The 13,234-nt window shown below is 34.4% G+C and overlaps 1 protein-coding gene across 1 annotated transcript in view; it reads left to right on the forward strand.

The window, feature by feature from the left end:
* The window catches only part of LOC125661338 (multiple epidermal growth factor-like domains protein 6), a 61,923-nt gene extending 55,595 nt beyond the window's left edge, over window positions 1–6,328 (forward strand). Inside the window, exons 6-12 of the mRNA XM_056146244.1 lie at window positions 538–951; window positions 1,319–1,456; window positions 2,042–2,164; window positions 2,455–2,473; window positions 2,571–2,617; window positions 5,878–5,899; window positions 6,007–6,328. Of these exons, the coding sequence (XP_056002219.1) occupies window positions 538–951; window positions 1,319–1,456; window positions 2,042–2,164; window positions 2,455–2,473; window positions 2,571–2,617; window positions 5,878–5,899; window positions 6,007–6,091 (848 nt within the window). The 3' untranslated portion in view covers window positions 6,092–6,328. The remainder of the gene's footprint in view (window positions 1–537; window positions 952–1,318; window positions 1,457–2,041; window positions 2,165–2,454; window positions 2,474–2,570; window positions 2,618–5,877; window positions 5,900–6,006) is intronic.
* Window positions 6,329–13,234: the final 6,906 nt, after the last annotated feature.

Raw genomic sequence — 13,234 nt, forward strand, 5'->3', positions numbered from 1 at the left:
CGGGACCTCTGTTTTTGGGGTCTCATCCGAAGGACATAATAATTCAAACTATGCTCGAATCTTTAACTATTAATAAATAAGTGTAGTTTGCCATTAAATTTTACATTTTACCAACAACAAATTTATATATTGTAGAGAGGACTGTTCACAATGTAAATGTAAAACGAAAGTAACAAACTGAATTTTGATGATTTTGTTTATATGATGGATATACTGTGCATGAGTCTAATGTGTGTCATATGTTATATCCTTAGACAAGTTTTATATAAATATATACTGGTAAAAAAATCATTTCCATGTACATAAATAGAATACATGTACGTGTATACCACTTGCGTCGTAGATCTCAATAAGGAACTAATCGCGTTATGCCGATGCTGCCCCAATAATTTTGAAAGTAAATGAGAGAGGATGTGGAAAATATGACAAGTTTATGGCGGTCGGTAAAATGAAAAAATTCTTTCACATCCTTTATCTCTTTCCTTATTTCTTTTAATAGCATTGCCATTAAATATGCAATTTTATTTTCATCTTAAGGATGTGATTCCACACATTACGGAATTAATTGTTCTCAGATGTGTAATGTTAATTGCAAGGACCGCGTTTGCAACTCTGGAAATGGATTCTGTACTTTCGGATGCAAAAGTGGATTTTATGGAGACACTTGTAAAAATACTTGTCCATCCTGTCCATCGGGATGCGACAGGTACTCCGGCGATTGTGAGAGAACATGTCCGAACGACAAATATGGAAAACAGTGTGATTTACCCTGCAGTCCGGGTTGTACAGGTGGATGTAATAAAGACACTGGTGTGTGTGATCGCGGTTGCGTCGTTGGGAAATTTGGAGCCAATTGTAGTGAAAACTGCAACACTGGATGCATTGCCGACTGTGATCAGAATGAGGGAAGTTGTAAATGCAAAACTGGATGGCAAGGGAATCGATGTGATGGTAAAGCTATTAGGTTATTTTGTAGCTTGTTTTTATACTGGTGTACTCTATATAGTACATGTATCACGCACAAAAAAAACACCCACCCCCCCACCCCCCGCCAAAAAAACCCCAAAACAATAGCTTCATTTAAGTGGCAAAATATGTACTATACAATATTTTTAAATTTTATTTCATGATTTATTTGTTAAAATTTGTTGCACACTTTTTTCATTTATCAAATTTACAAAATGTAAAACCTTTTTAAACTTATCGATATACGTCCTAATATTAGTGATCATATACTAAAAGAGATGTAAAGCAAGTCAATATGAATAAGTGCAGAGTTGCCTGAAAAGTTAATGGAAATTATTTGTTGTCATTCCAGAGTGCAGCTCAGATCATTATGGTCAGTTGTGTGATCATCGATGTAGTACGTATTGTGAAAATGAAATCTACTTTTCAAACAACGGGACGTGCGTAGGGGGGTGTATTGGTACATTCAGTAATGACAAGTGTAACCAAGGTAGGATACATGATTTCGTAGCCCTTTGTAATGATATATCACCATATAACAAAGAAATTACTATATCACAGTACACATATCGCAGTGAGTGTATCAAATATATTTGATTTTGATTACGGATAACTCAGTTTACCTGATCAGGATATAGGGCTCATGGCGGGCGTGCCCGGTCAACAGGGGATGTTTACACCTGATCCCACCTCTGGTGTGTCCAGGGGTCCGTGTTTGCCCAACTCTCTATTTTGTATTGCTTATAGGAGTTATGAGATTGATCACTGTTCGTCATCTTCACCTTTCATCAAGTAAACCATACATGGTACATATAATATATGAAACAAGTTTAAGTTAATATTCAATAACAAAAAAATATCAAGTAAATAATGATTATATGATATTGCATGCATGGATATTTTTTTAATTTTAGGAGCTAAGAATTGGTCTTATGTTACATCATTGAAGATATCATGTTTGAAATAGTAAATTTCTTATATGATCGATAACTACATATGTATCTATATATATCACCATTATACCGAAACTTATTAACCACTGATGTGTAATTATAGCTGTTGATATTTATTACAGAAAACGTGCAATCCTGTACCACTGAATGTGACAGCACTATGGTCATCGTCAGCATTGTAGTGTCTGTTGTCATTGTTCTCACAGGAAGTGTCGTAAACGTCATGCTGTGGAGGAGAAACCAGTGTAAGTAAACCGATTATCAACAAGATGCAAATAATTCTGAGAAGTTCTTAATTCTCATTTCTGAAAGTCGTTGTTTAAAAGTAGAATATTGTATGCCAAAACAGTAAAGGGAATACAAGTCACTTTGTGTCATGCCATATATAGAATCATAAATTACATTTTAGAACCCAACTGTTGAATCACATTTATTCCGTAAATTGATTTGTTGTTTATATTCCCCGTATATTTTATGTAAGATGATTTGATATAGTAGATGTTTTATTAATCTTGTATATTTTTTGAAATTTCAGCCCAGAATGTAAAAAGAAGGTGACTATGATGTTTAGTGTAATTGTTGAAAGTAGGTCTGTTCGGTTATTTTGCCATTATGCGGGTAAACCACAGTCTATTTTTCTTCTTGTTTCAGATTCAAAGAAAATTCTAATAGCCAAACCACGGCGCATGAATTTTCAGGTAAATTCATATGGAATATAGAGTGATGAGCGTGTCATCGCGTGAAATAGCTAAGCTCGTCATGGAGATGTGAATTTACCAAACATTGATCAGTCCCATAATTTCTATAATGAATTTGAAATCAAGAGTAGAGCAAGCACAGACATGTAATTATGAGGAATAAACATGTTCAGTTCACCGGTCACACTCACCGTAAACACTCTTGATAACGTAAACGAAATAATCAGTAGTCAAAGTCAGATTGTAAAGAACGGTCTAACAATTGGTCTGAGAAAGGTCAGGCAGCATTTAACCCAATATCAAGCTGGATTTTGAGTAGAAATATTATAACGGTCATAAATTGTGCCTAATAAACGTATTGAATATTATACATTTATTGCATGATAGCAAGGGGTATATGAAGATTTATTCACCAAAGGAAAACATATCCATGTAAAACTTACACGGTACCGATTGTGATGCACCAGATGCGCATTTCGACAAATAATGTCTCTTCAGTGATGCTCAATCCGAAACTTTGGAAATTCGAAATAAAACTAAACGTGTAAGAACTAAAACTAGATTGCCAAAAAAAAAAAATGGAGCCAAATTCTTCCAAGGATCAGAGCTATGCATGGGGGAGATATAATCCTTAATTTTGAAATGAATTTCTAAATTTTATCCCAGAAATTAGATATACATCCGTATTTTCAAGCTAGTAACGAAGTACTTAGCCACTAGGCTGTAGATACCCCCGGGGACGAACAGTCCACCAGCAGAGGCCTCGACCCAGGGGTCATAATGTAAAATTTATACAGTACCAATTTGATACATCAGATGTGCATTTCGACAAACAATGTCTCTTCAGTGATGCTCAAGCCAAAATTTTGGAAATTCGAAATAAAATTAAACTTGTAAGAGCTAAGAGGAAAACTAAAGTGCCAAATAATGGAGCCAAACTCGTCCAAGGATTAGAGCTATCCATGAGGGAGATATAATCCTTAATTTTGAAATGAATTTCTAAATTTTATCCCAGCAATTAAATATACATCCGTATTTTCAAGTTAGTAATGAAGTACTTAGCTACTTGGCTGTAGATACCCCCGGGGACTAACAATCCACCACCAGAGGCCTCGACCCAGGGGTCATAATATAAAACTGATACGGTACCAATCTTGATGCACCAGATGCGCATTTCGAAAAATAATGTCTCTTCAGTTATGCTCAATCCGAAATTTTGGAAATTCGAAATAAAATTAAACTTGTAAGAGAACTTCTAATCATATATGATTTTTCTTGGATGAATACATTTCCATATCTCCCGAACATTCATGCAATAAATTGTTTGTTATACCGAAACAAAGAAATACTACAAAAATGCATTTAAAATTGGAGTCCGCTCATCTATACATTTTATGTAGCTGAGATCTTCCTAACGGTAACACCACGTCATCAACGTATTAGAAGGTACAAACAACGAAATACATGTATAGCGATAATTAGTTTTTGTATTTCCAATCTCCTTGAATGCTGATTTACTTGCCTGTTTTTTGTATCGACCAAAACAAGGCGATTCAACTGTGTATTAGAGACCCTCATATTTTGTGCCTTGCGAACGATGAAAGTAGAATGACTCTTGATTTATTGTGACGTCATAATACACTTCGTTAACATTGCCGTTAAAGGCCGGGAATAAACTAAAAAAAATCACACCCCTACAGTAATTAAGCATATATGGCAAGAGCGCAGGACTTAGCAGTGCTATCATTAGAACCAGCAGTCTGAACAGGGAGACTGACATGCATATATCAAAATGAACTTAAGTTTTCCCGATTTTCCTACCACTCTGCACCATCTGTGAGGCACTGGAAGGGTATGTTTATACTTTGACAAAACTTCACCCTAGGAACTACAAAATGAATTCATCATTGTTTTATCCATGTCTTTTAAAACATGTATTTTTTTTTTTTAATAATATACGCAAATATCGGTATACTAGTATATGATATACTATTACTTATGATTGTCCTGTTAGTACCTTTCAATTTTGAGAAGAATTGGGAGGTTGAGGTGTAGCTGTGCAATGGAGGACATGTGCATTAAAGGATTATTAAGAAACACTCTTTCCATTATGACATTTGAAGACCTATCTGTGATTGTATCTTCTGACATTGTAATGTTCACACATAAGAGTCCAGATTGAGAGTAAGTTTAATGTGATGGTTGATCAATTGGACATTTGTCATTATTAGTGAGATACTATGGGAGTTACATTACTGAACTAGGAGAAAAGGCTACCGGAAACCCTGCAAAACAATGATCAGATTGAACAATGAGTTATTTTTATAAAGTTAACCAATTTTTTAAAGGAATGTGATATAATATGATGAAAATCTTGATTTACCAATGATATGTGAGTAAGTATTTTTTTTTCCACGTCATACAGTGATTTAATTGCATGTTTCCTTTGGTGCAATCCCTCTTATCTAGAACTAGACAAGAATGTTCGTGCAATATCTGTGTCCACACCCGGTGTAAACAATAACAAAAGATAACCACACCCACAAACTGCCAATTTCTAGTTTGAAATGCAAATTTAGCCCTGCTTCAATTTTTTAAGCCAAAATTAAAACTTCATGAAAATTTATATCTCAAATAGATATGGCCAATATATGCACAGTTACATGTATGAGGGGACTTGTACAAGCATACCCATTTTAAAATTTCAGTACAACAGTTTAATCTTTATTTTTGCAAAATAAGTGCTGCAATCTGAATGTGACCAAAAAATTTATATCTTCCACCATTTTCACCGATTTCCTACTTTTATACCGAATTGCCGGTCTTTAGATTTATGGAAAATGCATGAGGTTGTCCAAGTGGTGAAATATGATAGGGATGTATGATGTTTGAGAGGGACATATAAAGTTTACTCATCCCTAACACTAGACCAATCAGGTTACGCGTTGTATAGAATTATACTGAGATATAATAACATCTACAATGACCACTGTTTATCAACGCGAGTGTTACAATGCCTTACTGTCATTGACGTTTTCTTCTTTTTTAATTATATAGAAAAAGCAATGCTTACATTCATTTGATACATTCTTATCTGATGATTCTATTTTATTATAATTTGTTCGCATTCCATGCTAGTATGTTGTTATTATTCCAAGATACATTTGTTCGTTACATAATCACGTTACTATTAAAGGAAATAGTCAAGCATTGTACAAATCTAAATGTAAAATGTGATAACAGAATTATTTCATTTTCAGACATACCAAACAGCGAAAATCGGTATGTACTATGTTCATTCACTACTTTATGAGAATTGTGTACACTATGATGCAATATATAGCATGGCAAAATATCAGAACATAAATTTGAATTTTCATTTACACCAGGGTTATATCTCCTTATGCAGAACTTGGAGACCTCGACAAACCGAACACATACGAAACCCTCCACCAATATACCAACGCTGTTTAGAATTTGTATTTTCATTGATCAAAATAAAACTGGATGTATATTATTATTTGAACACTCTCATCGAATACAATGACAGATGCTACCGCATCACATGTGAAAATTATGTTAGGGAAACATATTTGGCTTTGAATACAATCTATGGAAATTCAAAATCTGATAACAATACTCATGTTTGCTGCATTTGCATACCACTATGATGGTACTACAACATTTAATGAATAAATTTAGCGTCTTCAATGCATATTGTTTTATAAGAATGGACAGTTTTTTTATTGCGTGTAGGAAAAAATCTGAGAGACCTATGGGTTATTGTCCGCTTTGAGGTTCCCAATTCGCTCTGATGAGGCCAGGGGTAAAACCCTCGGAAAGCCTCGCGTTTAAGTGTATCTGATGTAAAGCTAATAAAATCTTGGAGTACACCTTCTGCATTTAATTTGGAAAGAATTGTTTGTGTTTGTAAACTTCATCCAATCATGTTTGGTATCACTGTTGACTACCTATGTTTAGTACCCTATTCATAGATAGTCTTGGGTGACGTCCGTGTTTTCTATGTTCTCCCTGAACTTCCTCTCCTCGATATACATGTTCTGGCACTTCTAAGTTTAAAATCTTTCGAAGTGAACCTGCTGATTTTAAAATTATTTATTTTAAGTTCTGCTGTGATTTTAACTGAATGCAAGGTGAAGATAACGAACAGTGATCAATCTCATAACTCCTACAAGCAATACAAAATAGATAGTTGGGCAAATACGGACCCCTGGACACACCAGAGGTGGGATCAGGTGCCTAGGAGGAGTAAGCATCCCCTGTTGACCGGTCACACCCGCCGTGAGCCCCATATCCTGACCAGGCAAACGTAGTTATCCGCAGTCCAAATCAGTGTGCCAAGAACGGCTTAACAATCGGTATGAAACACGTCAGACAGCACTTGACCCAATGCAAGGTTGTATTGATGAACTAGATCGTTATAACGACCATAGAATTTGCGAAATGCTGACTTCAATCGAGACTGTTGAAATCCCTGTACCATCAACTTGTTTGTCAGTAGCTTACCTCGATTTAAAAACTGACTATACCCAGAACAAGCTCTTGCATATTGAATCAGTTGAGATATATAAACACCATATGCAGGTGATAATGGAATATTGCTACATAAATGTGGGAAGTTGACGATGGAGAAGCTGAAGTCATCCCATTTGTCATACAGTTGAGTTGTTAGTTTGCCGTTAATGTCTACTTTCAATAAAATATATAAGTATGAAGCAGAAGTGGACGACTCTATGGTGTCCTTTATTTCGAGCTCACAGGGATATACCAACTCGACATATGAATGAAAGCTATCATTGTTAATAGACAAAACATCATCGATATATCTAAAAGTCGAATTGAAGGTCACAGCGAGAGATTTTTTCTTCTCACGTAGAAGTTTTTGAATAAATTCTGCTTCATATGAATATAAAAACAGGTCAGCTAACAAAGGAGCACAATTCGTGCCCATGGGAATTCCAACAGACTGTTGGAAGACCTGATCACCAAATAGCATGAAGATATTGTCAATGAGGAACTCTAGCATATTTTTTATCTCAACTTCAGAATACTTGTGCATGGAATCAGAGTGGTGTTTAACAAAGTAAGTTTTTGAATGACTGATCACTAGATATGAATATTTCCGTTTTCCGTTTTTGTTGAAGAAGCAACTGTCTATGATGTCAAAAAGTGTAGTCTTTAATTTATCGTGAGGAATGGTCGTGTATAGTGTTGAAAAGTCATAGGTTTTAATGCTATTGATTTGGGGGAAATTCTGTGATTTCAAGTTTACTAAAAGTTCTTTAGAATGTTTTAGAATCCACATTTGATTAACATCACTTCTGGTATATGTAGTCGCACAGTAAGTTTGAAGTTTCTCCTTCACAGCTGTTAACATTTTCGTGAGGAGGAAAGATAGGGGCTTGGTAGAGCACTTACTGGATCCAGCAATGTATCTTTGTTTGTAAGGGTTTTTATGTAGTTTAGGAATCCAGTATAGGTACGGTAACTCATATTCATTCGACCCATTGACTGGAATATTAAATGTGTCTAAAACTGAAGCATGGTTTTGAAGAATTTCGTCTTTTGAAAGGACAGTTGGATTATAAGTATGATTACCAAAAGTGGAATTAATGCCAAGTTCGTTTAAAATACAGTTGTAATAATGAGCCTTACAAACAAAGACAATGTTGTTACTAGCTTTTTCAGCTTGAACCAAAACATATTTCTCATGTAACCTATCTAATTCTTTTATCACTTCTGGTTTACAAAACTATATGTAAAAAACTGACAATTCATATAATTATAATTTTTTTTAATTCTTAAATTTTCTTAAACAAACTGTAGTATCATTAAGGATTTTTAAGGGGATGTTAAAACTAATTTTTTCCTTGATGTTGTTTCCATTTTTAAATACAGTATTCACTACATTTCTGTCTGTTGCTTTAGAAATACTTGGAAAATATTCAAAATTGTATCAACCGAATTGATGCTATGCGTTAAGATTAAATGGTATCAATATTTATATTATTTTGACCTGGATGTACACACTTACATACGGGTAATAAACACTTTTTAATATTACATTTATGTTTAAAAAAACAGAACATTCATCCCCAATTTCTTTTTCTTTGGATGTGAAAGCTGCTTATTATCTAATCTGCCGGAATGAACTAGAGTGAAGGATTGACTACAGGGAAAGTAAGATTTGATTATGATTAAAACATGGACGTTTCTATATCGTTGGCTTTACATAACATGTGTTACATTTACTGGAAACTTCTTATGCTGGTAAAATAGTTCCGATAGCCATCAGCATGTCACAGCCAAACTTCACGCTAGTGTTAATGGAAGGTGTAGATAGCGAACAGGGATCAATCTCTTAACTTCTTCAAGGAATGAAAAATACAACGTTGGAGAAACACGTACTTCGGGTATACCATATATGAGATCGGGTGCCAATGAGGAGTAAGCATCCTATGTACACCGGTCACGCCCGCTGTGAGACCTATATCTTGATCAGGTAAATGAAGTAATCCACTGTCAAAATTAATGCGCAACGAACGGCCTAATAATCGGTATGAAACACGTCAGACAACAATTGACCCAGTAATATGTTTATTTCACAAACTAGATCATTATACAATTACAACATTTGCGAAAAACTGACTTTAAACAAGACTGTTGGAACTTCTGTAACATTAACGTCTTTGTTATTAGTCTACCTTGATTAGAAATTGATCATACACAAAATAAGCTCTTACGTATCTAATCAGTTGAGAGATAAAAATATCATATGCGAATGACAATGGAATAAAGCTAAAAACAATATCAGCATTGCTACATAAATAAAAGAAATCGTATAAAAATATAGTCGGACTGCTCAAATAGTATATCATAAAGAGTACAGACATCTGCCCCACAGAAAATCATGCGATTTCTAAAATTCTAAAATTGTATTTCATGTGATGGGTCGTCATATTAAAACAGATGAACAACACCTATAGTTTCTTCTAGCAATGCTGTATACACTGGCGCATTGAAAATATTGAATAGAAATACCAATGTTATTCAAATTAGTATCGTACTTATAGCTAGGCGGTATAAAATAACTTTGAATCTTTAAACTATTAACAACACGTTTGGAGTCCATAGCGCAAACTGAATGAAATACAAGGATGCAATGATTTAAAACTGACGAGAATTCTCAAATAATTACTAAATACAATTTTCAGTGTCCGCTATATTTCTCTATTTATCCATTACATTTTTCTACCCATACGTCTTATTGTTATATTTTATCTATAATAGATTTGGCATACTATGTAAGAGGATGAATTCTGCTATGCTTCACTTCACGTCACTGATTTACCTGTGCGGATAAAATAAATAGGGACATGCACATATCTTATAGTACTCTGTTTAGATAATCTAAAAGAAAAAGAAAACAACATTTGTATGCATATACATGTGTGTCAGTATGTGCCGTAGATATATCAAAATCATGTTATAAAAGCTGAGACATAGTTTACCCTTTGACTATTGATAAAACAGAAATCAAAGGACATGATATTCATTATTCACTTCGATCAAAACGCAAATGTAGAAATGCAAAAAGGAAGATAACAGTGACTAGTTTTATGAATCTCACAAAATAATACAAGGTAAATATAGGGCCTTGGATACACCTGAGGTAAGATTGGGTGCCTGAGAGGAGAGAGCATCTCCTGTTGACCGGTCACAGCCGCCGTGAGTCCTATACGTTGATCAAGTAAACGATAATGGGGTTCCGGAGTCTTTAGTTTAGCAAAGTTAAACAACAACAATAACAAGTTTTTTAGTAGTAGGGCAAACACGGACCCAAATATAGACAGACTACTGACAAATAAGCTGATGTTTCAACACTATCGTTTAAAGTCAACATTTCGAAAATGTTATGGTCGTTATAGCAATCTAATTTGCAAATACAACATGTGTTATTAGGTAGAATGCTACCTGGTGGATTCCATACCAATTGTCAGGGCTTTTATTGCCTGCTGATTTTTACGCATACGAATTACTATACTTACCTGATCAAAACAGAGGGCTAACACCCTGTATAACCGGTCCACAGGGGGAACGTGTTTCGCTTGTGAACAAGTTGGCCAGTTAGTTTTTTTAACATTGTGACACAAAGAGCTAATATGGGAAATAACATGATATTCCACTGAGAGTACGGGTGATTTATTTCTATAAAAGGAAATGTCTCTAGTCTTGTCAACTCTAGTCAGTGTAATTTACATTACAATTATTTCATTGTCTTTATACCCTACGACTTTTCACTCCATAAGCGCTAAAATTCACATCCCTTTCAATCTCATAAAATTGTTCGTTTTTTGTAAAAATTGATAAATCAGAAGTTCAAAATTAAGGATCATCTCCCTCACGCATAGCTCTTATCCTTAGACGAATTTGACTCCACTTTTTTGGCACACTGTTTTTCTCTATAAAAGCTCTAAAACTTCATTGTAATTTCGGATTTCAAACATTTCGGTTAACCATCACTGAAGAGACATGGTTTGTCGAAATGCGCATCTGGTACATCAAAATTGGTACCGTACTAGTTTTACATTATGACCCCTGGGTCGAGGCCTCTGCTGGTGGATTGTTAGTTCCCGAGGGTCTCTACAGCCCAGTAGCTAAGTACTTCGTTACTAGCTTGAAAATACGGATGTATATTTAATTGCTGTTTTAAAATTTAGAAATTCATTTCAAAATTAAGGGTTATCTCCCTCACACGTATCTCTTATCCTTAGACGAATTTGACTCCACTTTTTTGACACACTGTTTTTCCCTATAATAGCTCTAAAACTTCATTGTTATTTCGGATTTCAAACATTTCGGCTGATCATTACTGAAGAGACATGATTTGTCGAAATGCGTATCTGGTGCATCAAAATTGGTACCGTATTAGTTTTACATGTTAAGGATAGTAAACTTGTTTGTATTCATATTACTCCTTTATTTGTAACTGCATTAACTCGTATTTGACATATGTGGAATGATGTTTTTCCTGCTCTGTCGGCATTTCTTTTCCGTGATGTGAAAAGTCGTTAAGCAGACGACATTCGTATTTGTATTCCACAAAAAAGTAAGTCATAGGAGTTTCATACCGGACGTTTTATGAGATCGCATGTGGTGGTGAGTAAGTAAAACTATTTTTTATCTAAGATTATTGTTATCGAAAATACTAAGACGGCCATTTTGTGAATTCATGTATGACACGTGACAAATATCTACACTAATACAAAAGGAAATACTTTATCATTATCCTCAACATACAGTATATTGGCCAACGTAAATCGAATTAAAATTTATAAAACACGCCGGATTATATCTTGTCGTACCTTTAGATCTCGCCATTACCTGTGTTTCCTGATAGTTCAGCACAACGTCCATATTTATACTGTTATGTACTCGAATTCCCGTCAGATGATATCGTATTGCCCTGCTTTATGCGATAAAATCAGATTGACTTTATGTTTATATTTAGTATATATCTGGTATATTATATATGTTATGACATGTGCACATAATTTTATTAGCTTTGTTATAACTTGTAAAATATCACAACGTGTACAGAACATGTCCTTATACACATGTGGAACCCATCTAAAGTTCAATAAAATCTTGAATTCGACACCTAATTGACGTGTATACTGCGTAATGTAAAGCTGTTCAGGGCAAGTTAGAACAAAATATAACACAATTGAAATCAATCAAGTACACGTATTTTGACGGAGAAAAAGTAACGCCCAAATATATGGATAGTAAATACTAATTTACTCAAAAAACCATTCATGTCTGGCCTTCTTTAAATATTGAATTATTTTCATCCTACACATACCAAACAGTGTTTAATGGTCCTAATAACATTTCCCCTTGCAAATGTAATGTTTTATCTAAACATCTTTTCCGATTGATAAAATGACCTTTGTGTTATCTGCCGTACCTAAATAAACTTCCTAGTTCCTGATGCACTAGAATGAAGGGGTTTACGTTTCGTGTTAAATTCACGTCTTAAGGTAGGGATATGAAAGCATGTACGTTTGAAGACATTATATCGATTTTAAAGCATGCGAAATGATTATGTTGTGTGTGATGCTTACTTGTTACTTCTTATTGGTGTTTTGTGTTGTACTTTATATACCCTGTGATATAATTTTTGATTACTCAATGTCACAAAAAATAGCTCCAAATATACTGATGGTGTCCGTCTGATTTATGTTTCGAGGTATGTCTTTACATGACGGACCCGGTGCATTGTTAAATGATCTTATACTCATAAGTATACTCACAGTGTATAGGAATTAAATACCTGAATAAGCTGACTAAGCGAAAAACAAATAAAAAAACTAAAATATTTTAATTTCGTCGAGCCTCTATTGAAATCACTATGAAATGCATGCATGCTGGGGGAGAAATCAAGAAAATATTGAAAGGCTAAGAAATATTTGGTTGTCTTCATTTACTCTTCAAATATAACTTTACTCCAGTAGAAATAGAGACATTTTCTTGAAATGAGAGGTAATTGCAACTTAAGGTGTTCTTTTTTTCTTTCATTTTCTGTTAGTGTGA

This window comes from Ostrea edulis, chromosome 8 (assembly GCF_947568905.1).
Source record: "Ostrea edulis chromosome 8, xbOstEdul1.1, whole genome shotgun sequence".
In the NCBI taxonomy this organism is placed as follows: Eukaryota; Metazoa; Mollusca; class Bivalvia; order Ostreida; family Ostreidae; genus Ostrea; species Ostrea edulis.